Genomic DNA, 24,832 nt, shown 5'->3' on the forward strand with positions numbered 1-24,832 from the left:
CGACGAGGAGGACGTAGAATCCATCCGTCGCTTCCTCGGGGCCGAGGCCGAAGGAGGTCGGTCTCGGGGGGGCTGTACCGCAGGAGCCCTCAGGGTAGGAGGAGACCCACCCGAAGGCTCACCGCCACCAGCAGGGGAATGGACAGCCCTCACCTGCACTCCTGACGATGCACCACCGTCCGACGACATCAGCAGACGAGGTCCCGGTACCACCGACGTCGATGCAGCTATCCGATGTCTCGGCGCCGATGCAGAGGCCCGATGCCTCGATGCACTCGATGCAGGGGCGGCCGAGGAAGATGGTCTGGACGCTGACGACGTCGATGCACTCGAAGATCCCGGTGCCGATGCCGACGAAGAGCCCGAGAACAACACGTTCCACTGGGCTAGTCTCGCTACCTGAGTCCGCCTCTGAAGCAGGGAACACAGACTGCAGTTCTGAGGGCGGTGCTCGGCCCCCAGACACTGAAGACACGACGAGTGTCGATCAGTGAGCGAGATAACCCGGGCGCACTGGGTGCACTTCTTGAAGCCGCTGGAAGGCTTCGATGTCATGGGCGGAAAAATCACGCTGGCGAAATCAAAATCCGAAATGACGGAAAAAGAGCACCAAAACTTTAGAGGGAGAAAATCTCGACCGAGGCCGAAAAGAGGCCTACCCCGACGACGAAAGAAAACTTACCGGGGCAAAAAGCTGGAAGTACGGGGAGGATTGACACGAAACCCGGTGGAAGGTTTCCGGAGCACTTCCCGACTTAAGCAAAAGCTTTTCCGAGAAAAAAACACGCTCAAAACAATTTGGACGCGCGAGGTCGACTTTCCGGGGCTCGACACGGCGAAAATACGACCGTACCGAGTGCGGACAAAAGAAGACTGGCCGGCTCGAGCCGGTTTCGGGCGGGAAGACGGCCGCGCATGCGCGGTGCGCGCGGGCGCGCGAGGACTAGCAAAGGACTTTGCTAGTGAAGTTTCCGATTGGAGGGGCTGCCGTGGACGTCACCCATCAGTGAGAACAAGCAGCCTGCTTGTCCTCGGAGAATGAGAGAGACAGAGAAAGAGTGTGGGTGTGTGTTTGTGTGAGAGAGTGTGTTAGAGTCAGAGTGTCATTGTGTGTGACAGTGTGTTAGACAGAGAGAGTGACAGAGAGATAGAGTCTGTGTGTGTGTGTGTGTCTGTGACAGAGAGATAGAGTGTGATAGACAGTGTGTGAGTGTGATAGACAGTGTGTCTGAGTGTGTGTGGGAGAGAGATTGAGTGTGTGCCCTTTTCCCCCATTTCTCAGGACCCCCTTCTCCCCCCTCCTTTTATGGTTTCAGGACCCCCTTCCACCCCCACCTCTCTGGTCTCTGGACCTCCTCTCCCCACCTCTCTAGTTTCAGGACCCCCACCCCTCTGGTCTCAGGGCCCCCTGTCATCCCTGGACCCCCTCCCCCCCCTCCCCCCCATCTTATCCCATGCACCCACTGACCATCTCTGTGGCCTCAGTCTGCAATCAGGACGTGTGCTGCAGGCTCTCCCCTTCGTTAGTGCTGGCTGTTGTTCAAACTGTTTACCTGCTGCTGCTCCAGCAAGAGTGAAGGGGATGTCTGTGTGTGCGGCTATAGAATGCGTTCGCTTTCGGTTCACGATCAGCTGTTCATGTGTTCCCGCCCTTCCGTAAACAGGCTATCAGTGGTGAGCGGTGGTTGAATGTCAAGTGCTGTAGCGGCTAACGTGGTAAGTTTCTGTCACAGTTTGGCAGAAGTTTGCTGTAGATCAAGGTCTCACCCCAGTTGTTTGTTTTTTTTTTTTTGTCTCGCGCTTCCCACCTCATGGCTTCGACTCAGCCCTGTTTGTTTTTTTTTTGTTTGGTCGCACAGTTCCCGCCTCCTGGCTTCGAATTGTAGCATCTCCTGACGTCAGGCAAGCAGGCTTCTACTGTGGGAGACTGAAGTCAGGAGATGGTTACGAACGCAGCCACAGACATTAGAACGTTGCAAGAGCAAATTATTATATTAATCAATATTCACATGAAATATACATATGGGAAACCCTATCAGGCTCACCAAAAACATGAAAGCTAGGATAATAGAGACTCAAAACGTTGAGACTAAAGCTTCAATCAACCTGAAACTATATACATACTAGGTGTAGGTGCAGCCTGGAACAGAACCAAAGAGGGCCTAGGAGGGTAGAGTTGGATTCTAGACAGTGAACAAATTCTGCAGAACTGCCTCGCTGAACCGACTGTCATGTCGGGTATCCTGCTCCAAAGAGTAGTGATGCCTTGTTATAAATGGGGTAAACAAAGTGTGACTATTCTAGCCTATAGCAATGCAACTGGTAAATATAAATTGCTACTGACTTTCACTGGAAAGTCAAAAAATCCTAGGTCCTGCTGCTCTTCCAGTGTCCTATAGGAATTAGATGAATGCATGGATGGACAAAAACATTTTCTGTAACTGGTTTTTCAAGGAATTTGTTCCATTAGTACAAAACTTCTTGAAAATGATAAATCTGCCTAGGAAAGCATCCTTCTCTTGGATAATGCATCATCTCATCCTGACGAGGATGAACATTTTCTCCCTCCCAATGTCACATCATTCTATCAGCCAATGGACCAGGGCATAAAAGAAAAAAACATTACCGTAAGCTTTTTACAATGTTTGTTTGTGCACTGGATGAAGGGAAAGGAATGATTGAAGTTTTAAAGAAAGTGAACATCAAAGATGTTATCTACTGGATCGCTCAGTCATTGGACAAAATCAAACTCCAACCCTAGCAAAATCATGGAGAAAGTTAATTCCTGAGAAAGGAAATGAACAAAGACATGACACTGAACACGGAGCAGACTAGGAAGATCTCCTTCCTTTGTTACAGGAAATACTGGGCTGTGAGAATCCTTGTGAGGATGCAATACAAGAATGGATACAGGCAGAAGAGCTAACAGACAATTATGTGATTGCTATGGTGAATGGGAATGCAAATGGAGATGATGCCGATGAGGACACCTCAAGTGAGGCTGAACATACAATTTTAAAAGTCAATCATAGTGAAGGCATTAGGGCAATTGAGGTTGCAATATGAAACAACAACAGGAAATGACAGCTACTGATCTAAAGTTATTAAAATGCTGGCGTGACCTTAAAGCAAGGAAAAGAAGTAAAATGGGAAAACAAATATTAACCACAAAACTATACAAAATACTTTTATAATTTATGTTTACCAGTTGCATTGTTACTACACAGTACTCTTTATGATTGTGTTTTTATAGTATTAGTCTTATTTTACGGTGAACCTGGAAGATGTACTGAGCCAAACTGACAAATTAGAGCAGTAAATCACCTGGTGTCACGGTGGTGACTGTTTCATTGTCTGTGCTCACCTCACCCTCTGGTGGCCTGAACCGGTGGCTGCTATGAACTGTCACCCGTTCCAGACTTCAGCCCAGTCCGGATCTTCCGGGTTGCTTCTCTTGTTTGTGCCTGAACAGCACCCGTAGCTACCTTGTGATTCCTGCAGCTGAACTTCAGCAGCTGATGGGCTTTATTAATCACCTGGAAACTTCTGTGTTTGCCTTTGCATCGTCTAAGGTCCCTGGTTTGTTAGCGCTTTGTTGCACTTCTGCCTAGTCTGGTTTCTTGTTTGAGTTTCTTGTCTGGTTCTAGTTAGTCTGTGTGTAGGTTAGCTTAGGTTTATTGCTTATTTCCCTAGTTATTTCTGGTCTGTATTCCTTGTCTAGTTTCTGTTTGTCTGTGTTCTTGCTTAGTGGCTGCTCTGCAGCTTTCAGTCCTGACTCTTGTCTGTCAGTGTTTTTCAGTGGCTGCTTGGCAGCTTTTAGTTCCTGTCCTCTAGCTTGTCCATTTCCTGCCATGTGTAGGATTGTCTGTCTGTGAGTCCTAGCCCAGTTTCCTGCTTTGCTGCCCATGTATATTCCCTTTCTCTCTGACCCTCAGTCCCTGTTCAGCCTAGTGGGTATCCAGTTCCTGCCCTGTCTGGTAAGTCCTGCTGGCCGCCTGCACCCAGGGGCTCAACTCCTGAGGAATGGCAGTCAAGTGCAGGTGAAGTCTAGCTGTTTCTGTCAGAGTTCTGCCTTGTCTCTGGTGTGGGGTGGTTTTGCCTGCCACTGCTGCTCCACGGCAGTGGCCCAAGGGCTCACAAACCTAGTTTCTGCCTTGAAAACCTAACACCTGGCCCAGATGTCATGTATCTAAGGGTACTGAAAGAACTCAAACATGAAAATGCTGATGTGCTGATAGTAATCTGTAAACCGCTGTTAAAGTCATCCATAGTACCTGAAGACTGGCGGGTGGCCAATTTGACACCAATTTTTAAAAAGAGTTTCGAGGTGATCCGGTAAATTACAGACTGGTAAGCCTGACATCACAGCCAGGTAAAATAGTGGAAACTATTATAAAGAATAAAATTAAGGAACACATAAATAAACATTGTTTAATGGGACAGAGTCAGCATGGTTTCAGAAAAGAGAAGTCTTGCCTCACCAATTTGCTTCAGTTTTTGAAGGCGTGGATAAATATGAGCTGGTTGATGTAGTGTATCTAGATTTTCAGAAAGCTTTTGACAAAGCTTCTAATGAGAGACCTCTGAGAAAATTAAAGACTCATGGGATAGAAGGCAATGTTCTGTAGTAACAGCAGCTAGCGTATTTGGGTTTAAAAAAGGTTTGGGCAAGTTCCTGGAAGAAAAGTCCATAGTGTGCTATCATAGTGTGCTATTGAGTCAGACACGGGGAAGCCACTGATTGCCCAGGGATTGTTAGCATGGAATATTGCTACTATTTGGGTTTCTGCCAGGTACGTATGACCTGGATTGGCCACTGTTAAAAACAGAATACTGGGCTAGATAGACCATTGGTATGACACAGTATGGCTATTCTTATGTTCTAGCACACCAAACATGCTATAGAATGTGCTATAGTGTAGTTAATAAAGAATTTTTGAACATCAGGAACTTTATGCCTTTGTTTATGCATTGTTTGAGGGCTTGCCATTGTTTACCATATTATCCAACTTTTCACTTATCCAAAAATTGGTCAGTCCCATTTAGGTCAGATAATTGACAGTGTACTGCATTTGTGAACAGAAACTAAGAGGCTCATTTTTGAAACAGAACAACATCCAAAACACGGCATAAATTGGCAGATGGCTGTTATTCTCAGAAAAACACCCAAATTATGATTTTCAAAACTCATATTTGGAATGTTTTTCTCTGCAGTTCATCTAAATCTCAAGGGGGGCATGTTGGAGGTGTGTTTTGGGCAAGACTAGGGCGGGCTTACAATTTGGACATTTTTCTGTAATAATGGAACATGGACAAAACATCCAGAACAAACCAAAATGGGACATTTTTGTCTAGACCTGCTTCAATAATGAGTAAGTACTAAAATAGTGTCCAATCTAGATGACCATTGGAGGGATGGAGGCATGAACCCCCCCCCTTAATCCCCCAGTGGTCACTGACTCCCTACCATACCCCTAAAAGGTGAAAGTGACAGTACATACCAGGCTCAATCACAGCAGCAGATTAATAGAAATTCTTCTTAGAGCAGCAAGCAGGTCCCTTGAGTAGCCTAGTGGTCAGTGCAGTGGACTGTAGAGAAGGGACCAAGGTCCATATCCCACTCTAACTGGTACACTTGTGGTGGAAAGTGTGAGCCCTCCAAAAACCATAAAATACCTACTGTACCTACACATAGGGACTCCGTGGGTGCTCGAGCACCCACAATATTTTAACCCGCCGAAGTTCCCAGCCAGCCCAACCTGCTCGCCCTCTTCTCCCACAACAGTCCTCTGTTCTCATCTTCCTGCCGCCCAGAATTTAAAATTCATCTTACCTCGGGTCCCGGCAGCAGTGACAGGCGAGCAGGCTTGGCGCTTCAGCCTTCCCTTCTCTCTCAGATCTGGCCCGAGAAGGGAAGGCTGAAGCGCCGAGCCTGCTCACTTTTCACTGCTGCTGGGACCCGAGGTAAAATGAGTTTTAAATTCTGGGCGGCAGGACGGAGGATTGTTGTGGAAGAAGAGGTCGGGCTGGGGTTGGGACTGGCACTCGGAGGAGGGGGGGCCTGGCACTCGAAGGAGAGGGAGGGGAGGGCCTGGAACTTGGAGGAGAGGGAGGGGGCCTGGAAATCGGAGAGGGGGCGGGGGAGGAGAAAGGGGGGAAATGCACCACCTGTAAAAAAAAAAAAAATTAAGCACCCCCAATCATTTTGAAAAGTTGGCTCCTATGGAGATGTACCTGAGACCTTTTATGTTCCACTGCAGTGTCCAATGCTCTGCTGGGATGTCTGTGTGGCCAGTCTACTAAGAATCCTGGCCTCCAGACGTCCCAATAGCTTAATTTTGTGCGGTTTTCCCTATGACTTTATTTTTCAAAAATGGTACCAAAAGATAGATGAACTGAGCACGAAATGTCTAGAAAATAGCGATTTTCGAAACAAAAAGAGAGACATTTTTCTGGTTTGAAAATCGCTATATATTCACCACTTGATTTTTAGATGTTTTCAGCAAAACACTCTAAATCAGACTTAGATGTCATATTAAAAATGTCCCTTCACGTGAAGCACTGAGATGTATGTTAGAATCAAACACTTTTTACTTCTACTAAAATCTTTAGAAATAGGATACGGATTTCTGTAACAGGTCTTAAAAGCCCAAAAGCCTCTTCTGATGCTGCTGAAGAAAATTAGAGGAAGTGATCTATTAAGAGTGAATCTTTATTATATAAACTATTACATACAGTATGGAAAGATTTTATATCTATATTAAAAATAACAAAGAGAAGGTTAGAGTTATAATTACCAGGTACGCTGATTGACAAAGAAGCTGCAGGAAACAAGGGCGCATTTTGAATTGTGTTCTTGTCTCCAGAGTCAAAATTCTGAACATTAAGCTGATTAAAACTTGAATACCGAGTCATCTCCTTACAAGGGCTGTTCTTCAATAATTTTACTCCCATATTCTGTATGCTGGTGGTGCTAATAGTGTCTAACACTATCTCACTGGAACTGGCATGATATTCTACATGTTCAGATAGATGCTTAGGCATTTTAAACAAGCTGCAAAAAAAAACAAAACCAACCAATAAAGAGCTGCCACAACATGTTCAACAATATTTATTTATAAACTATAAGTGACATTTCAGAAAGGATGAACAACGTGGAATTGAGACATCCAGGCTGGGATGTCTCAAGTTCTGCTAGTATTTTAGAACAGGTAATAAAAGGTAGCTGTGGTGCTACGCCACAACTTCTACAGGCTGTACACTAGCTGACACATTTAACTGACATGCTCGATTCTCCTTCCTCAAGCATGGCACTTACATCTTTGCTACCATGATCCCCTCATGCTGCCCATTGTCAAGGATTCCCCCAAATTTGCAGTCACAACCAGTATAGCGAAGATACTTACTTGTAGCAGCTATTCTCCAAAACTGCAGGCCAGTCATTCTCACTTGTGGGTGATGTCATCCACATCACCCGAAGTGGAGCTTAAATAAAGCTAATATAGCTTTAAGACCATGTACAGTATGTCCACTGCGCATCTGCGAGTGCCATCCCACCCGCAACAAGAGCATGGGACCAGCACTACAATAGCATAGCATGAAATCAACTTCAAGGGAAGGAGGGAGGGAATTGAGAATAAATGGACTGCTGTACTTGGAGAATACCCGCTACAGGTAAGTATCTTCACTTTCTCCAAGGACAAGCAGGCAATATTCTCCAATATGGGAATTCATAGTTACTAGGCTCACCAAAAATAATGAGGGCAAAATACTGATTAACCTGAAACTATATACAACTGTATGAGAGTGCAGCCTGGAACAGAACAAAACAGGCTTAGGGGGATGGAGTTGGATTGTAGAACCCTAACAAATTCAGCAGAACTATCTGTCCAAACAGACTATCACGTTGGGTATCCTGCTCAAGGCAGTAGTGAGATATGAGAGTGTGGACTGAACACCACATTGCAGACTTGCAAATTTCATCTATGGAGGCTGACCAAAAGTGGGCTACCGATGCCGCCATGGCTCTGACATTATTAGATTTAAGATGACCCTCAAGAGTCAGCACAGCCTGGGCATAAATGAAGGAAACACAATCTGCCAGACAACTGGAAATGGTGCATTTCCCGATGGCGACCCCCATCCTGTTGGGATCAAAAGAATCAAAAAACTGGATGGACTGTCTGTAGGGCTTAGTCTGTGAGGTTGTTGAGAACAATGAGTGTCCCTAATCCTCTGTGAGTGGTAGGAACCCCTCTTTGAGGAGGAAAGGGAAATGGGACTTGACATACCGCCTTTCTGAGGGTTTTTTTTCCAACTACATTCAAAGCAGTTTACATATATTCAGGTTAAGTGGAGGGTTAAGTGACTTGCCCAGAGTCACAAGGAGCTGCAGTGGGAACAGAAGTGAGTTCCCCAAGCTACTACTAGTACTATTACCGTCCGCCTGGCCAGGATGAACAGATGGATGTAGAAATGTTAAAGGAAATTAGGGACGCAAACAAACTGGGCAACACAATAATAATGGGCGATTTCAATTACCCCGATATTGACTGGGTAAATGTAACATCGGGGCACGCTAGGGAGGTAAAATTCCTTGATGAAATCAAGGGCAGCTTTATGGAGCAGCTGGTACAGGAGCCGACGAGAGAAGGAAAAATTCTAGACTTAGTCCTTACTGGAGTGCATGATCTCATGTGGGAGGTAATGGTGCTGGGGCCGCTTGATAACAGTGATCATAATATGATCGGATTTGATATTAGCTTTGAAGTAAGTATACATAGGAAATCAAATACATTAGTGTTTAACTTTAAAAAAGGAGACTATGATAAAATGAGAAGAACGGTGAAAAAAAACTTAGAGGAGCGACTGCGAGGGTCAAAATTTTACATCACGCATGGATGCTGTTCAAAAACACCATTCTGGAAGCACAGGCCAAATATATTCCGTGTATTTAAAAAGGAGGACGGAAGACCAATCGACAGCCAGCGTGGTTAAAAAGTGAGGTGAAGGAAGCTATTAGAGCTAAAAGAAAATCCTTCAGAAAATGGAAGAAGGAACCGACTGAAAATAATAAGAAACAGCATAAGGAATGTCAAGTCAAATGGAAAGCGCTGATAAAGAAGGCTAAGAGGGACTTCGAAAAAAAGATTGCGTTGGAGGCAAAAACAGAATTTTTTTTAACGTAAATTAAAAACAGGAAGCCGGCAAAAGAATCGGTTGGACCGCTAGATAACCGAGGAGTAAAAGGGGCGATCAGGGAAGACAAAGACATTGCGAAGAGATTAAATTAATTGTTTGCTTCGGCCTTCACCGAGGTGGGATACCGGTGCCAGAAATGGTATTCGAACCTGACGAGTCGGAGAAACTTAATGAATTCTCTGTAAACCTGGAGGATGTAATGGGGAAGTTCTACAAAAACTGAACCAAATCTCCCGGACCGGATGGTATTCATCTCAGAGTACTGACAGAACTAAAAAATGAGCTTCCGGAGCTATTGTCAGTAAAGCGAAGATACATACTTGTAGCAGGTATTCTCCGAGTACAGCAGGCTGATTGTTCACACATGTGGGTCGACGTCTGTGTCGCCCGGGGAACCGGCATTTTGCAAGCAAAATATAAAAAAAAGTCTTGCCAGAGTCTTCTGGTGCGCGTGCAGCAGACACCGCGCATACGCGGACCGATTTTCCGCCCGTCGCGTGAACGAGTTCTTCAGTTAAATCAAAAGCATAAAAAGAAACAATAACAACTCCAAAGGGGAGGTGGGCGGATTTGTGAGAACAATCAGCCTGCTGTCCTCAGAAAATACCTGCTACAGGTATGTATCTTCGCTTTCTCCGAGGACAAGCAGGTTGCTTGTTCTCACATGTGGGGTACGCTAGCAACAAGGCTCACTCAAAACAATGAACATTGGTCAGTTGGGCCTCGCAACAGCGAGGACATAACATAGACAGACCTGAAACCATAAACAACTAACAGAGTGCAACCTGCAACAGAACAAAAATGGGTCTAGAGGGGTGGAGTTGGATTCTAAACCCCGAACAGATTCTGCAGCACCAATTGCCCAAAACAACTGTCGCGTCGGGTATCCTACTGAAGGCAGTAGTGAGATGTGAATGTGTGGACTGATGACCATGTTGCAGCCTTGCAAATCTCCTCAATGGAGGCTGACTTCAAGTGAGCCACTAATGCAGCCATGGCTCTAACACTATGAGCCGTGACATGGCCCTCTAAAGACAGCCCAGCTTAGGCATAAGTGAAGGAAATGCAATCTGCTAGTCAACTGGAGATTGTGCGTTTTCCGATGGCGACTCCCCTCCTGTTGGGATCAAAAGAAACAAACTTGGCAGACTGTCTAAAGGGCTTTGTCCGCTCCACGTATAAGGCCAATGTTCTCTTGCAGTCCAAGGTGTACAATCTGCTTTTGCCAGAGCGGGTATGAGGACGGGGAAAGAAAGTTGGCAAGTCAATTGACTGGTTTAGATGGAACTTCGACACAACCTTTGGCAGGAACTTAGGGCGCTTGCCGAGGACTACTCTGTTGTGATGGAACTTGATATAAGGTGCATGCACTACCAAGGCCTGAAGCTCACGGACTCTATGAGATGATGTAACAGCCACCAAGAAAACGACCTTCCAGGTGAAGTACTTCAGATGGCAGGAATTCAGTGGCTCAAAAGGAGCTTTCATCAGCTGGGTGAGAATGACGTTGAGATCCCATGACACTGGTGGAGGTTTGAAAGTGGGCTTTGACAACAGCAAACCTCTCATGAAGCGAACTAAAGACTGTCCAAAGATAGGCATACCCTCTAAACGGTGATAAGCACTAATTGCACTAAGGTGAACTCTTACGGAGTTGGTCTTGAGACCAAACTCTGATAAGTGTAGAAGGTATTCAAGCAGGATCTGTGTAGGACAAAAAAAAGAGGATCTAGGGCCTTACTGTCACACCAGACGGCAAACCTCCTCCATTTGAAAGAGTAACACCTCTTAGTAGAATCTTTTCTGGAAACAAGCAAGACTCGGGAGATACCCTGTGAAAGACCAAAGGAGGCAAATTCTAAGCTCTCAACATCCAGGCGGTGAGAGCCAGAGACTGGAGGTTGGGATGTAGAAGCAACTCCTCGTTCTGAGTGATGAAGGTTGGAAAACAGTCCAATCTCCACGGTTCTTCGGAGGACAACTCCAGAAGAAGAGGGAACCAAATCTGATGCGGCCAGAAGGGTGCAATCAAGATCATGGTTCCGCAATCTAGCTTGAGTTTCAGCAAAGTCTTCCCTGCTAGAGGTATGGGAGGATACGCATACAGAAGGTCTGTCCCCAATGTAGGAGAAAGGCATCTGACGCTAGTCTGTCGTGGGCCTGAAGACTGGAACAGAACTGAGGGACTTTGTGATTGATCTGAGTGGCAAAAAGATCCACCGAAGTGTGCCCCATGCTCGGAAGATCTCGTGGACTATGCCCATGTTCAGTGACCACTTGTGAGGTTGCATTATCCTGCTCAACCTGTCGGCAAGACTGTTGTTTACACCTGCCAGATAAGTGGCTTGGAGAAACATGCCGTGACGGCGAGCCCAAAGCCAAATCTGGATGGCTTCCTGACACAGAGGGCGAGATCCGGTACCCCCCTGCTTGTTGGTGTAATACATGGCAACCCGATTGTCTGTCTGAATTAAAATGATTTGGTTGAACAGCCAATCTCTGAAAGCCTTTAGAGAGTTCCAGATGGCTCTTAATTCCAGGAGGTTGATCTACAGACTTCTTTCCTGAAAGGACCAGGCTCCCTGTGTGGAGCCCATCTACATGAGCTCCCCACCCCAGGAGAGATGCATCCGTCATCAACAATTTTCGTGGTTGAGGAACTTGGAATGGTCGTCCCATGGTCAAATTGGATCAAATCGTCCACCAGTGGAGAGAATTCCGAAAGCCGGTGGACAGTTGGATGACATCCTCTAGATCCTCCGCAGCTTGAAACCACTGGGAAGCTAGGGTCCATTGAGCTGATCTCCTATGTAGACGTGCCATGGGGGTGACATGCACTGTGGAGACCATGTGCCCCAGAAGTCTCAACATCTGCCGAGCAGTGACCTGGTGAGACGCTCGAACAATGGACACCAGGGACAGAACATTGTCCGCCCTTACCTGGGGAAGATAAGCTCGAGCTGTCTGAGTGTTCAACAGGGCTCCAATGAATTCCATTGTTTGGACTGGGGTGAGATGGGACTTGGGATAATTTAAGTAGCTGTAGCACCCGAATAGTCATTCGCATGGACTCCAGAGCACCCTCCTTCAAGGTGCTCTTCACCAGCCAATCGTTGAGATAAGGAAGCACATGCACTCCCAGTCTGCGTAGCGACGCTGCGACTACAGCTAGGCATTTGGTAAACACTCTGGGCGCAGACACCAGGCCAAAAGGCAGTACACGGTACTGAAAGTGCTGTGTTCCCAGCCGAAATCGAAGATACTTCCTGTGAGCTGGAAGTACCTAGATGTGTTAAGTCCAGAGAGCATAGCCAATTGTTTTCCTGAATCATGTGAAGAAGGGTGCCTAGGGAAACTATCCTGAGCTTTTCTCGGATAAGAAATTTGTTCAGGGCCCTTAGGTCTACGAAGGGATGCATACCCCTGTTTTCTTTTGCACAAGGAAGTACCTGGAATAGAATCCCAGTCCTTCTTCCCCTGGTGGAATGAGTTTGACTACTTGGGCCATCAGAAGGGTGGAGAGTTCCTCTACAAGTACCTGTTTGTGCTGGGAACTGTAAGAATGAGCTCCCGGTGGACAATTTGGAGGTTATGAGAGACCACCTTTGGTGAAAAAATACCAACCTCCCCCCAACCGGGAAGTCGTCTGTCACGGACACTTTTACTAAGGCTATGCTGAACTGGAGCCAGTCAAAAGCCCGTCCCTTGCTTTTGCTGGGGAGCTGCAGAGGCCTTAAGTGCAAGCTGTTGATGAAAACGAGTGCGCTGGGATTGAGCCGGAACATGCTGCCAAGAAGCAGGAGTGTACCTACGCCTAGCATAGGAATAGGGAGCACTCCTCTTCCCTCTAAAAAACCTTCTTGATGAGGAGGTAGTAGCAGAAGACGCCCGGCGGGAGAGAGAATCCATAGCATAATTGTGCTTCTTGAGCTGGTCAACTAGATCCTCTACTTTCTCACCAAAAGGTTATCCCCCCGGCAAGGAACATCCGCCATCTGCTGCTGGACCGAATGATCCAGGTCAGAGACACGCAGCCATGAGAGTCTGTGCATCACTATACCTTGGGCAGCGATCCTGGATGCTATATCAGAAGTGTCGAATGTACCCCTGGCCAGGAATTTTCGACACACCTTCTACTGCCTGACTACCTGGCGAAAAGGCTCGGCTTCCTCCGGAGGAAGTGCATCAACTAAGCTAGACAATTGTCTCACCGAGATCCGCAAGTAGATGCTCGTGAAGAGCTGGTATGTTTGGATTTTGGCAGCGAGCATAGCGGCCTGATACGCCTTCCTCCCAAAAGAGTCTAAGGTTCTAGATTCTCTGTCTGGAGGCGCCGAGGCATAGTCCCTAGTACTCTTGGCTCTTTTGAGAGCGGAGTCCACCACCATGGAATTGTGAGGTAACTGAGACTTCATCAATCCAGACTCCCCGTGGATCCGATACTGGGATTCAGTCCTTTTTGGGATCACGGGATTAGACAGAGGGAACGACCAGTTTCGCAAAAGGATTTCCTTCAGTACATTATGCAAAGGAGCCGTTGCAGCCTCTCTAGGCGAAGGATACTCCAGGACCTCGAGCATCTCGGCCCTGGGCTCATCCTTAACCTCCATAGGGAAGGGAATAGCTGCAGCCATTTTCTGGATAAAGGAGGTAAAGGATAGACTCTCCGGTGAAGAAAGTCTCCTTTGTGGTGGAGGGGAAGATTCAGAAGGAATCCCATAGGTCTCATCAGTAGAAGAGTACCTGGGATCCTCCTCTTCCTCCCACGAACGCTCATCTTCAATATCGGACAAGACATCTCTTACAGCAGTCCAAAACTGAGCCTGCCTCGACGACGAGGAACGACGTCCTCGATGGCGGTGCCGAGAAGTCGATGCCCGACTGGACTCTGGTGAAGCTTCCTCCACCGATGTCGAAGGGGAGTTGACCTGGGTGGCAGCCGACACCAATGCCACAAGCAGCACTGAGGTCGGGGGAACTTACCACAGGCAAAGGGCCAGATACCGCTGCAGCAGATGGTACGGAAGGCGCAAGCACCCCCGACATCAAAGCAGACTGGTGCAGCAACCTTTCTAGAAGCTCTGGAAGCAGGACCCTGATGCGCTCGTAGAGAGCTGCTGTCAGACAAGGCTGCGGGGTCGGTAAAGGAGCCGGTGACAGAATCTGTCGAGGCTCAGGAGCAGGTACCGGGCTGCTAGACCGACGTACCTCCTGACTAGAGAGACAGCGATCCTCTCGGCGCTGACGCTTCTCGGGTGCCGAATCCCTCTACACCCCAGAGCTCCTGGCACTGTGTGTTGAAGGAGAACGATGACAGTGCTTCTTCGCCTTCACTCGACGCCTGTCATCGAGACTCCTCGGTACCGATGAGGAAGACATGGAATCCTCAAGTCTCCTCGGGGCCGGGGGGGGGGCCTGGATAACAGGAGGCCTCGAGACAGGTGGAGACCCACTCGATGCCTCACTGCTCCCAGCACGAGTTGGTCATTCCGCAGCCATTACCTTCACTCCCGACGCCGATGTTGAAGGACCGGACCGAGCCCCAAAAAGCTTCTCTCATTGGGCTTCTTGAGACGCTTGAGTCCGTTTCTTCATGCGAAGACACAGACTACAAGCGGCTCGGCTATGGACTTGTTGTCACATCAGACGGCAAACCTCCTCCATTTGAAAGAGTAACACCTCTTAGTGGAATCTTTCCTGGAAGCCAGCAAGACCCGGGAAACTCCCTCTGAAAGACCCAAGGAAGCGAATTCCAGGCTCTCAACATCCAGGCTGTGAGAGCCAGAGACTGGAGGTTGGGATGTAGAAACTATCCCTAGTTCTGAGTGATGAGGGTCAGAAAACACTCCAATCTCCACGGTTCTTCAGAGGACAATTCCAGAAGTAGAGGGAACCAAATCTGACGCAGCCAGGAAGGCATAATCAGGATCATGGTCCCACGGTCTTCCTTGAGTTTCAGCAAAGTCTTTCCTATCAGAGGTACGAGAGGATACACATACAGAAGGCCTGTTTCCCAATGCAGGAGAAAGGCACCTGACACTAGTCTGCAAAGGGCCTAAAGCCTGGAACAGAACTGAGAGACCTTGTGATTGATTTGAGTGGCAAAATGATCCACCGAGGGGGTCACCCACGCTCAGAAGATCTTGGGGGCAACACCCATATTCAGCGACCACTCGTGAGGTTGCATTACCCTGTTCAGCCTGTCAGCTAGACTGTTGTTTACACCCGCCAGATAAGTGGCTTGAAGAAACATGCCTTGATGGCGCACCCAAAGCCACAGCTGGACGGCTTCCTGAAACAGAGGGCGAGATCCGGTGCCCCCCTGCTTGTTGACATAGGACATTGCAATCTGATTGACTGTTTGAATTAAGATAATTTTGTTGGACAGCCGATCTCTGAAGGCCTTTAGAGCATTCCAGATTGCCCGAAGCTCCAGGAGGTTGATCTGAAGATCCGTTTCCTGGGTGGACCAGGCTCCCTGAGTGTGATGCCCATCTACATTAGCTCCCCACCCCAGGAGAGATGCATCCGTCGTCAGCACTTTCTGCAGCTGAGGAATTTGGAATGGTCATCCCCCCTGATTTCTTTTGCACAATGAAGTACCTGGAAAAAATCCCAGCCCTTCTTCCCCTGGTGGAACGGGTTCAACTGCATGGGCCTTTAGAAGGGCAGAGGGTTCCTCTGCAAATGCCTGCTCATGCTGGGAGCTGTATGAATGAACTCCCGGTGGGCAATTTGGAGGTTTAGATTCCAGATTGAGGGTGTATCTTAACCGGACTATTTGAAGAACCCACCGGTCTGAGGTTATGAGAGGACACCTTTGGTGAAAAACATTAACCTCCCTCCAACTGGCAAGTCGTCTGGAATGGACACTTTGATTGTGGCTTTGCTTTTGTGGAGTCAGTCAAAAGCCTGTCCCTTCCTTTTGCTAGGGAGCAGCAGGAGCCTTTGGCGTACGTTCAACGAGAATGATCGCGCTGGGGCTGAGCCTGAACAGGTTGGCGAGACGCTGGAGTGTACCTACGTCTTGAATAGGAATAGGGAGCACCCCAAGACCCGCCAAAAAACCTCCCAGAAGAGGAGGTAATAGCAGAAGTTGCTCAGTGGGAGAGAGAAGCCATAGCATCCGTGTGCTTCTTGATCTGATCCAACAGATCCTCTCCAAAAAGATTATCCCCCTGGCAAGGAACATCTGCAATTCTCTGTTGGACCGAATGGTCTAGGACAGAGACCCGCAGCCTTGAGAAGTCTGTGCATCACTATACCTTGAGCAGAGATCCTGAATGCTACATCAAAAGTGTCGTAAGCGCCCCTGGCCAGAAATTTACAACACACCTTCTGCTGCCTGACCACCTGGCAAAAAGGTTCTGCCTGCTCTGGTGAGAGGGCATCTTCCAAACTGGGCAGCTGTCTCACCAAGTTCCGCAAGTGGATGCTCATAAAGAGCTGGTAAGACTGAATATGGGCAGTGAGCATAACGGCCTGATATGTCTTTCTCCCAAAAGTGTCCAAGGTTCTAGTCTCCCTGCCTGGAGGCGCTAAAGCATGGTCCCTAGAACTCTTGGCTCTTTTGAGAGCGGAGTCTACTACCATGGAGTTATGGGGTAACTGAGACCTCATTAACCCCAGTTCACCGTGGATCTGATACTGGGAATCAGTCTTCTTGGGGATCACAGTACCAGACAGAGGGAATGCCCAGTTTTGCATAAGGACTCCCCCGAGTACCTTACTCAAAGGAGCTGTCACTGCCTCTTTAAGTGGAGAGGTGTAGTCCAGAACTCGAGCATCTTAGCCCTAGGCTCATCCTCCATGTCTAAGGGAAATGGAATGGCCTCAGCTATTTCTCACACAAAAGAGGCAAAGGAGAGGCTCTCAGGGGCAGACAGTCTCCTCTCAGGTGGAGGAGATGGTTCAGAGGGTATCCCAAAGGACTCATTGGAGGAGAAGTATCTGGGATCTTCCTCTGACTCCCACGAGCGTTCCTCCTCAGTATCAGATAGCACTTCCCTCAGTGATCTCCAAGACTATACTTGCCTCGACGCTGAAGACCTACGTCCCCGATGGCGGTGTCGAGGGGCTTGGTGAAGCTTCCTCTACCAGCATCGATGGAGAATCAACCTGGGTGGCAGTTGATACCAGAATTGCAAGCGGTACCAAGCTCAGAGACCTCACCACAGGTGGAGGGCCAGATGCCGCTGCAACAGAAGGCGCAAGCACCCCCAACGCCAATGCAGACTGGTGCAGCAACCCTTCTAGGAGGTCTGAAAGTAAGGCCCGGATACGCTCGTCAAGAGCCACCATCGGAGAAGGCTGCGGGTCAAGTGAAGCAGTCGGTGGCAGAATCAGATGAGGCTCGGGAGCAGGAACCAGACTGCTGGGAGGACGGCGCATCGGCACCTCCTGTATGGAGGGAAAGCGGTCCTCCCAGCGCCAACACTTCTAGAGCTCCCGGCACCGTGTGTCGAGGGGGAACGGTGACGGTGCTTCTTAGTTTTCACTCGATGCACATCACCGAGGCTCCTTGGTGCCGACGAGGACGTCGAATCCAACAATGCGCGGTCTAGAGGGGCCTACACAGCAGGAAGCCTTGAGAAAGGTGGTGACCCACTCGATGCCTCAATGCTCCCAGCATTTTGTGGCCTCTCAGCAGCCATGCCTACCTCCATTCCCGACGTCGGTGCGTTCCTTGGTGTTGATGACGTCGACCTCGGTTCCGATGTTGATGCTGACGCAGAAGGACCAGACCGAGCCCCAAAAGGTTTTTCTCTCTGGGATTCTCAAACAAGTTGTGTCCTTCTCTTCATATGAAGACAAAGAGTACAACGAGCTGGGCTATGGTCGGGCCCAAGGAACTGGGTACAACAGGAAAAATGAGCGATTAAGCGCTGTGGAAGGCTCTTTCCGAGGCACAGAGAGGAGCTACAGAAAAACCCTGTGGCTCGCACGGCGGGTGGGAAGTCAGTCTGTGCATGCGCTGTGCGCCGCTGCACGCACAACAGAAGGCTCTGGCAATTTTTTTCTTTTTATTGCTCTGTTTTATGCCGGTTCCCGGGCCAGCACGGATCACCGTCCCAGTTGTGAGAACAACTCAGCCTGCTTGTCCTTGGAGAAAAATATTTACCCTGTGCCTCTGTAAGCCTAGTACAGCACCAGTCTTGACATTCAGAGGTGCCCGGTTCAAATCCCAGTGCTGCTTCATTACTTCAGGTACAAACTTGAACTGTGAATCCTCCAGGGACAGAGAAATACCCATAATACCTGAATGTAACTCACCTTGCGCTTGACCTACGCCTGAAAAAGGTGTGAGCAAATCCAAATAAATATATAAATAAAAATAATGTACTCATTTAATTATAATACATTTCTAAAGTTTGATAACTATATAAAACACTTACGTTTTCCTAAATTTTGAATTTCCAGTTTCTTCTTGTTCTGAAATTTTAGACAATATTTTATTATTTGAAGTCACTGAAACAATTTGCTGAAAATCTCTAATCCAATTATGATTTCTATCATAGTGAAGAGAATGATGAAACAAAGTTTATGGCCATTTTAAATCCAATCTCTACATTTGATTTAGGTACAGTATGGTGAAAACTAAAGCTGTACTGGTATATGTGATATTCTAACATATGAATTATTTTTGACTGCTTTTCTTTAAAAAGTGGTGCACATTTTGCTATTGTGTCTTATCTGTAAAGAAAACCAAAATAAGAGATTACGTCAAATCAGAAAAAAATATAAATTTAATTAGTAGTCCCTCATTTAAATAATCTACTCTCATCTTACTTATATTTAAACAGCACAAGAAGTTAAGGGGCCCTTTTATCGAAGAATGGCAGGGATTGTGCCAACTTGGCACACTGTGATTCGGCCCTACCACTGGGCTCGCTCAGGAGCCCGGTATTAATTCTGACTTTTTTGCGTGTCATTTCCAGCACTAGAAAATGTTTAGTATAAAGCTGTCTGGTTTTGCAGAGATCAGCCAGCTTTGTATATATAACTTATGCTCTTATCTATGATCTACAGCTAGCCTGTGTCTTCTTGGCCTTTTCAGGGGCAAGCTCACAGGCTTGCTTGGCCTAAGTAATGAGCCATAAACTTTACCAAACCTCTGTTTGTTTCAAACAAGCACTGGATATAATACAGAGAAGCACTTTCAGTGAAAGATACATTTGAGTGTTACATATTCAGGGAGATTTGGGGTTACAAAGGGCAAATGATGGATAACTGGGAAAAATACCAAAGAAGCAAAATTATGTGAAGGTGACCTTAGAGGTCAGAGTTGAAGAATACCAGATAAGAGAGAAAACATAAGGCATTAAGTGACTGGACAAAATTAAGCTTCAGTAAATAAGTGATTACAAAAAAAATATTTTATCTCAGTATTACAGAAAATATTTGTATCAGTCTATATTTCAGCATAAGGAAAATAAAATCTCTCTCTCTGTTCTTTCTGTGTATTTCCCTGGAAGCTTAACAAATCTGACTGCCACAAGATGTGCTTATCAGATTTGTTATGCTTCCAGGGAAATACACAGAAAGAACAGAGAGAGATTTTATTTTCCTTATGCTGAAATATAGACAGATACAAATATTTTCTGTAATACTGAGATAAAATAATTTTTTTGTAATCACTTATTTACTCTAATAAATTTAAGCATTATTATAAAAGAAAAAAACTAAACTCTGGAGTGTTTTTCCTTTGCCAGAAGGGCTTTAATTCTCTTCTGAAGTGTTTAGCTCCCCTTTTAGAGGCAAAAGGGGGAGGCTTTACAAAAATACACTTTGATTTTCTAGCACTGGGGTGTGTGCCTGGCGGTAATCAGGCAGCACATGTATATCGCTGGGTTATAGCCAGAGCCCTCACAATCTCATAAATAGGAGGTGGTAAGGGCTCCAGCAGTTAATGGCAACATGGCAATCTTTTAATTACCACACGGGCATGTATTGCCTCCTGTGGAAAAAGCCTCTTTTACTGACGGCAGGAAAAGGTGGCCTCAGCATGGAAATTCCTCGCACAGATGCCACTGCGGGCCATCTTTTAAAGCCATTTGGTAAAAGGGCCCCTTAATTTCCTGTCACCACTTTAGAATGATGGGCATTCATCTTCAAAACCTACCCTGAAAAAAATGTAATTAAAATTTTGGTTCCCTAATGGTGAAATAGTAGGCTTCTCTGGAGTTCCTCAGGGGTCGGTGCTAGGGCCAATTCTGTTTAATATATTTGTGGGAGATATTGCTGAAGGGTTGGAAGGCAAGGTGTGCCTTTTTACAGATGACACGAAAATAGCCAATAGAGTGAATACCCTGGAGGGAGTAGAAATGATGAGAAGGGATCTCCGAATGTTAAAAGAATGGTCGAGGGTCTGGCAGTTAAAATTTAATGAAACTCCAACCACAGCTTCACACCCACTGTGTAACTCGAAAACTGCTTATTACCGCTGTCACTCTTAAGCCTCACACTATGCATTAAATGGTGGAGAAAAAAAGCCTCAGTAACACCACACAGCCAGCCCGATACTTCGGACTATAAGGTATGAGCCTGGTGTACCATCATCTGGCTTAAAAAAAACCTCCACTCAGTGCGTCTAAAGTGGATGTAGAACATCTCTCTCACCTTTATTGCTAGGATGACAAGCGTGTATATGTCTAACCAGATCACAGAATATAATTTTAAATCAGTTCTTTTCAGTTGAATTCATGCAATCTCTATCAATTCAATGGTTACTTATCTCAGCCAAGGTGATCCAGCCATAAACAACTTAGCTCATAGTCCAATCGCTTCAGTGTTCTTCTGTCCTCAATATCACCAGCTGATCGGCCCAACAGGGAGTCCCCATTTCGCTTCTGCTGCATCAGGGGTTTTCTTTTTTGTATTACATCTGAGAAATTAATCGTGTGTCTCATGTGCTGCATCAAAAAACCAAGCAGGTAACTATCAGAGAAACACCAACGCCATTTTAAGGAAGATTACGCTCCTTCCATTCTTATTCAAGCCAGCCAATCAGCCTTCGCTAGCTCTGTCATCACGCAATCAGTGGAACCAATATCATTCGAAGAAAAAATGTGTCTCCTACCAGAAATCTTTAGAAGAATGCAGACCACTTGACCTAAACATTCAAACCGTCTGGTTCGGTTGAGTTGAAGAAAAATATCCACTTCTGTTCTAATTGCCACAACGCATGACCCATATCTCCTCTCCTTTCGGACGGTCTTATTTGCTCCAATACTGTGTATACTAGATTGTCAAACTGATGGCGTTGGGTTTCACAATGAGTTACTAGCGGAGCCTCCCACTTCAAATGTTTGAGACACGAACGGTGCTCCATCGATCTAGTTTTTAAACTTCTCGTGGTCTGTCCGATATACAGTAAGTCACAGGGGCATTTAATTAAGTGTACCACCCCTGCTGATTCACAGGTTGTAATAGATCTCAAAACACATTTCTTTCCAGTTGTGGGATGAATAAAGACATTCCCTTCCTTCATAACATTATTATATATTTATTAGGTTTATTTACCTCCTTTTTGAAGGAATTCACTCAAGGCGGTGTACAGTAAGAATAGATCAAACATGAGCAATAGGCAATTACAGCAGTAAAAATATTCGAACAACAATACAAAGTATGGCATGGTATACTACTTGCAATGACTACACTATCAGGCTTATTTTCGAAAGTGATCACCGGCCATTTTCCGACATAAACTTTCCTTCACCCATGATTTCTTCATCTCCCGTTCCCTTTAACTGCTCGCCCTAACTGAAACCTGACTCACCCCCGACGACTCTGCCTCAGTCGCGGCCCTCTGCCATGGAGGTTCTCTCTTCTCCCATTCTCCCCGCCCAGTTGGCCGCGGTGGCAGCGTCAAGTTACTACTTTCGCCCTCCTGCAGTTTTCAACCTCTCCTTCTACCGCAGTCTCACTGCTTCTCATCCTTTGAAGTTCACTCCTTCCGTCTATTCTACCCGCTGCCACTCAAAGTTGCAGTCATTTACCGCCCCCCTGATAAGTCCCTCTCTTCCTTCCTTACCGAGTTTGATGCCTGGCTCTCCATATTTCTTGAGCCCTCACCCCCATCCCTCATTCTTGGAGACTTTAACTTACACACTTATGACCTATCCGACTCTTACGCTTCTCAGTTCCTCACTCTAACCTCCTCCTTCAACCTCCAACTGAGCTCCACCACCCCTACTCACCAATCTGGCCACTGTCTTGACCTCGTCCTCTCCTCTACCTGCTCACCCTCCAATTTCTGCGCCTCAGCTCTTCCTCTCTCTGACCATCACCTGATCACCTTCACACTTCATCACTCTCCCCCTCAGTCCCGTCCAACACTAACCACTACTTCCAGGAATCTCCAGGCTGTCGACCCTCCCACCTTATCCTCTAGTATCTCTGATCTCCTCCCTTCCATCATGTCCTCCAAATCTGTTGACAAAGCTGTCTCCACTAACAATGCCACTCTCTCCTCTGCACTGGACACCCTTGCACCATCCATCTCCCGTCCCACAAGGCGTACTAATCCCCAGCCCTGGCTGACCCCTTGCACCCGATACCTCTTCTCCTGCGCCCGATTGGCTGAACGCCTCTGGAGGAAATCTCGCACCCACACTGACTTCATTCATTACAAATTCATGCTATCCTCCTTCCAGTCCTCCCTATTCCTCGCCAAACAGGACTATTATACCCATTTGACTAATTCCCTCAGCTCTAACCCTCGTCGTCTCTTCGCCACCCTTAACTCCCTCCTCAAAGTGCCCTCCGCTCCCACCCCCCCCCCTCACTCTCGCCTCAATCATTGGCTGATTACTTCCGCGACAAGGTGCAGAAGATCAACCTCGAATTCACCTCCAAACCATCTCCTCCTCTTCACCCTTTAACCCACTCCCTCAACCAACCAACCCAGGCCTCCTTCTCCTCTTTTCCTGATATCACCGAAGAGGAAACCACCCATCTTCTCTCCTCCTCGAAATGCACCTCTTGTTCCTCTGACCCCATCCCCACCAACCTACTCAACACCATCTCTCCTACTGTAACCCTCCCATCTGTCATATTCTCAACCTCTCTCTCTCCATTGCAACTGTCCCTGAGAGAAAGGCGCCCATCTCCCGATTTGGGTCGAAATATGGGCTTCTTTCTCTTTCGAAAATAAGCTGCATAGTGTTGCTATGCAGACTGGGAGTTCATGTGTTCCTTTATCTCGCCGATTGGCTGGTGAAGAGCACCTCGGAGGATGGTGCTCGAGAGTCCCTGCAGATGACTATTTGGGTGCTGGAGCTACTAGGGTTTTGTTATAAATTACCCCAAGCCCCATCTCCATCCTGTTCAACAATTGGAGTTCATATGAGCCCTGCTCGATATGAGGAATGTTCAAGCCTACCTCCTGGAGAAGTGTGCGGACAATCTTGTCTCCCTAGTGTCCAAGAGAAAATAGGCGGTTTCCTCTTCGGTGATATCAGGAAAAGAGGAGAAGGAGGCCTGGGTTGGTTGGTTGAGGGAGTGGGTTAAAGGGTGAAGAGGAGGAGATGGTTTGGAGGTGAATTCGAGGTTGATCTTCTGCACCTCCCACCAAAAAAAAAAAAAGAACTTTAAAAACATTTTTTCCCAGCCTGTATGCCAGCCTCAAATGTCATACCCAGCTCCATCACAGCAGTATGCAGGTCCCTGGAGCAGTTAGTGGGTGCAGTGGACTTCAGGCAGGTGGACCCAGGCCCATCCCCCCCTACCTGTTACACTTGTGCTGCTAAATGGGAGCGCTCCAAACCGCCCCCAAAACCCACTGTACCCACATCTAGGTGCCCCCCTTCAGCCATACGTGCTATGGTAATGGAGTTGTGGGCAGTGGGTTTTGGGGGGGATTTGGGGGGGGGGCTCAGCACCCAAGGGAAGGGAGCTATGCACCTGGGAAGTATTTTAATTTTTTTTTTTTTACTTTTTACAAGTACCCCCTAGGGTGCCCTGTTGGTATCCTGGCATGTCAGGGGGACCAGTGCACTATGAATCCTGGCCCCTCCCACGACCAAATCCCTTGGATTTGTTCATTTTTGAGCGGGGCGCCTTCGGTTTCCATTATCGTTGAAAAACGATACCGCCCAGCTCAAATCCACCCAAATGCGATGCATTTGCCGGCACAAACCATATTATAGAAACAAAAGACGGACGCCCATCTTTATCGAAAATACGATCTGTCCCGCCCCTTCGCGTACCCGTCCTCGGAGATAGGCGCCCATGGAGATGGGTGTTCGCGTTCGATTATGCCCCTCTATGACTACTGCAAGACACTTGGTAAAGAACCTGGGAGCTGATGCAAGGCCAAAAGGCAACACGCTGTACTGAAAGTGATGCATTCCCAGCCAAAACCGAAGATACTTCTGATGGGCTGGAAGTATTGGGATGTGTGTATATACATCCTTTAAGTCCAGAGAGCATTGCCAATCATTTTCCTGAATCATAGGAAGAAGGGAGCCTAGGGAAACCATCCTGAACTTTTCTCAGATTAGGAATTAGGTCTAGGATGGGACACATCCTCCCTGGCTCTTTCTGCACAAGGAAGTACATGGAATAGAATCCCTGCCCTTCTTCCCCTGGTGGAATGGGTTCAACCACATGGGCCTTTAAAAGGGCAGGG

General features: G+C 47.2%; 1 protein-coding gene across 1 annotated transcript in view; it reads right to left on the reverse strand.

Annotated features, from left to right (window-relative positions):
- Positions 1–6,579: 6,579 nt before the first annotated feature.
- LOC115472448 overlaps positions 6,580–24,832 on the reverse strand; it is a 61,924-nt gene continuing 43,671 nt past the window's right edge. The window contains exons 5-7 of the mRNA XM_030206736.1: positions 18,597–18,633; positions 6,798–7,054; positions 6,580–6,668 (exon numbers count right to left, since the gene is read on the reverse strand). Coding sequence (XP_030062596.1) covers positions 6,580–6,668; positions 6,798–7,054; positions 18,597–18,633 — 383 coding nt within the window. The remainder of the gene's footprint in view (positions 6,669–6,797; positions 7,055–18,596; positions 18,634–24,832) is intronic.

Source organism: Microcaecilia unicolor, chromosome 6, assembly GCF_901765095.1.
Source record: "Microcaecilia unicolor chromosome 6, aMicUni1.1, whole genome shotgun sequence".
Classification (NCBI taxonomy): Eukaryota; Metazoa; Chordata; class Amphibia; order Gymnophiona; family Siphonopidae; genus Microcaecilia; species Microcaecilia unicolor.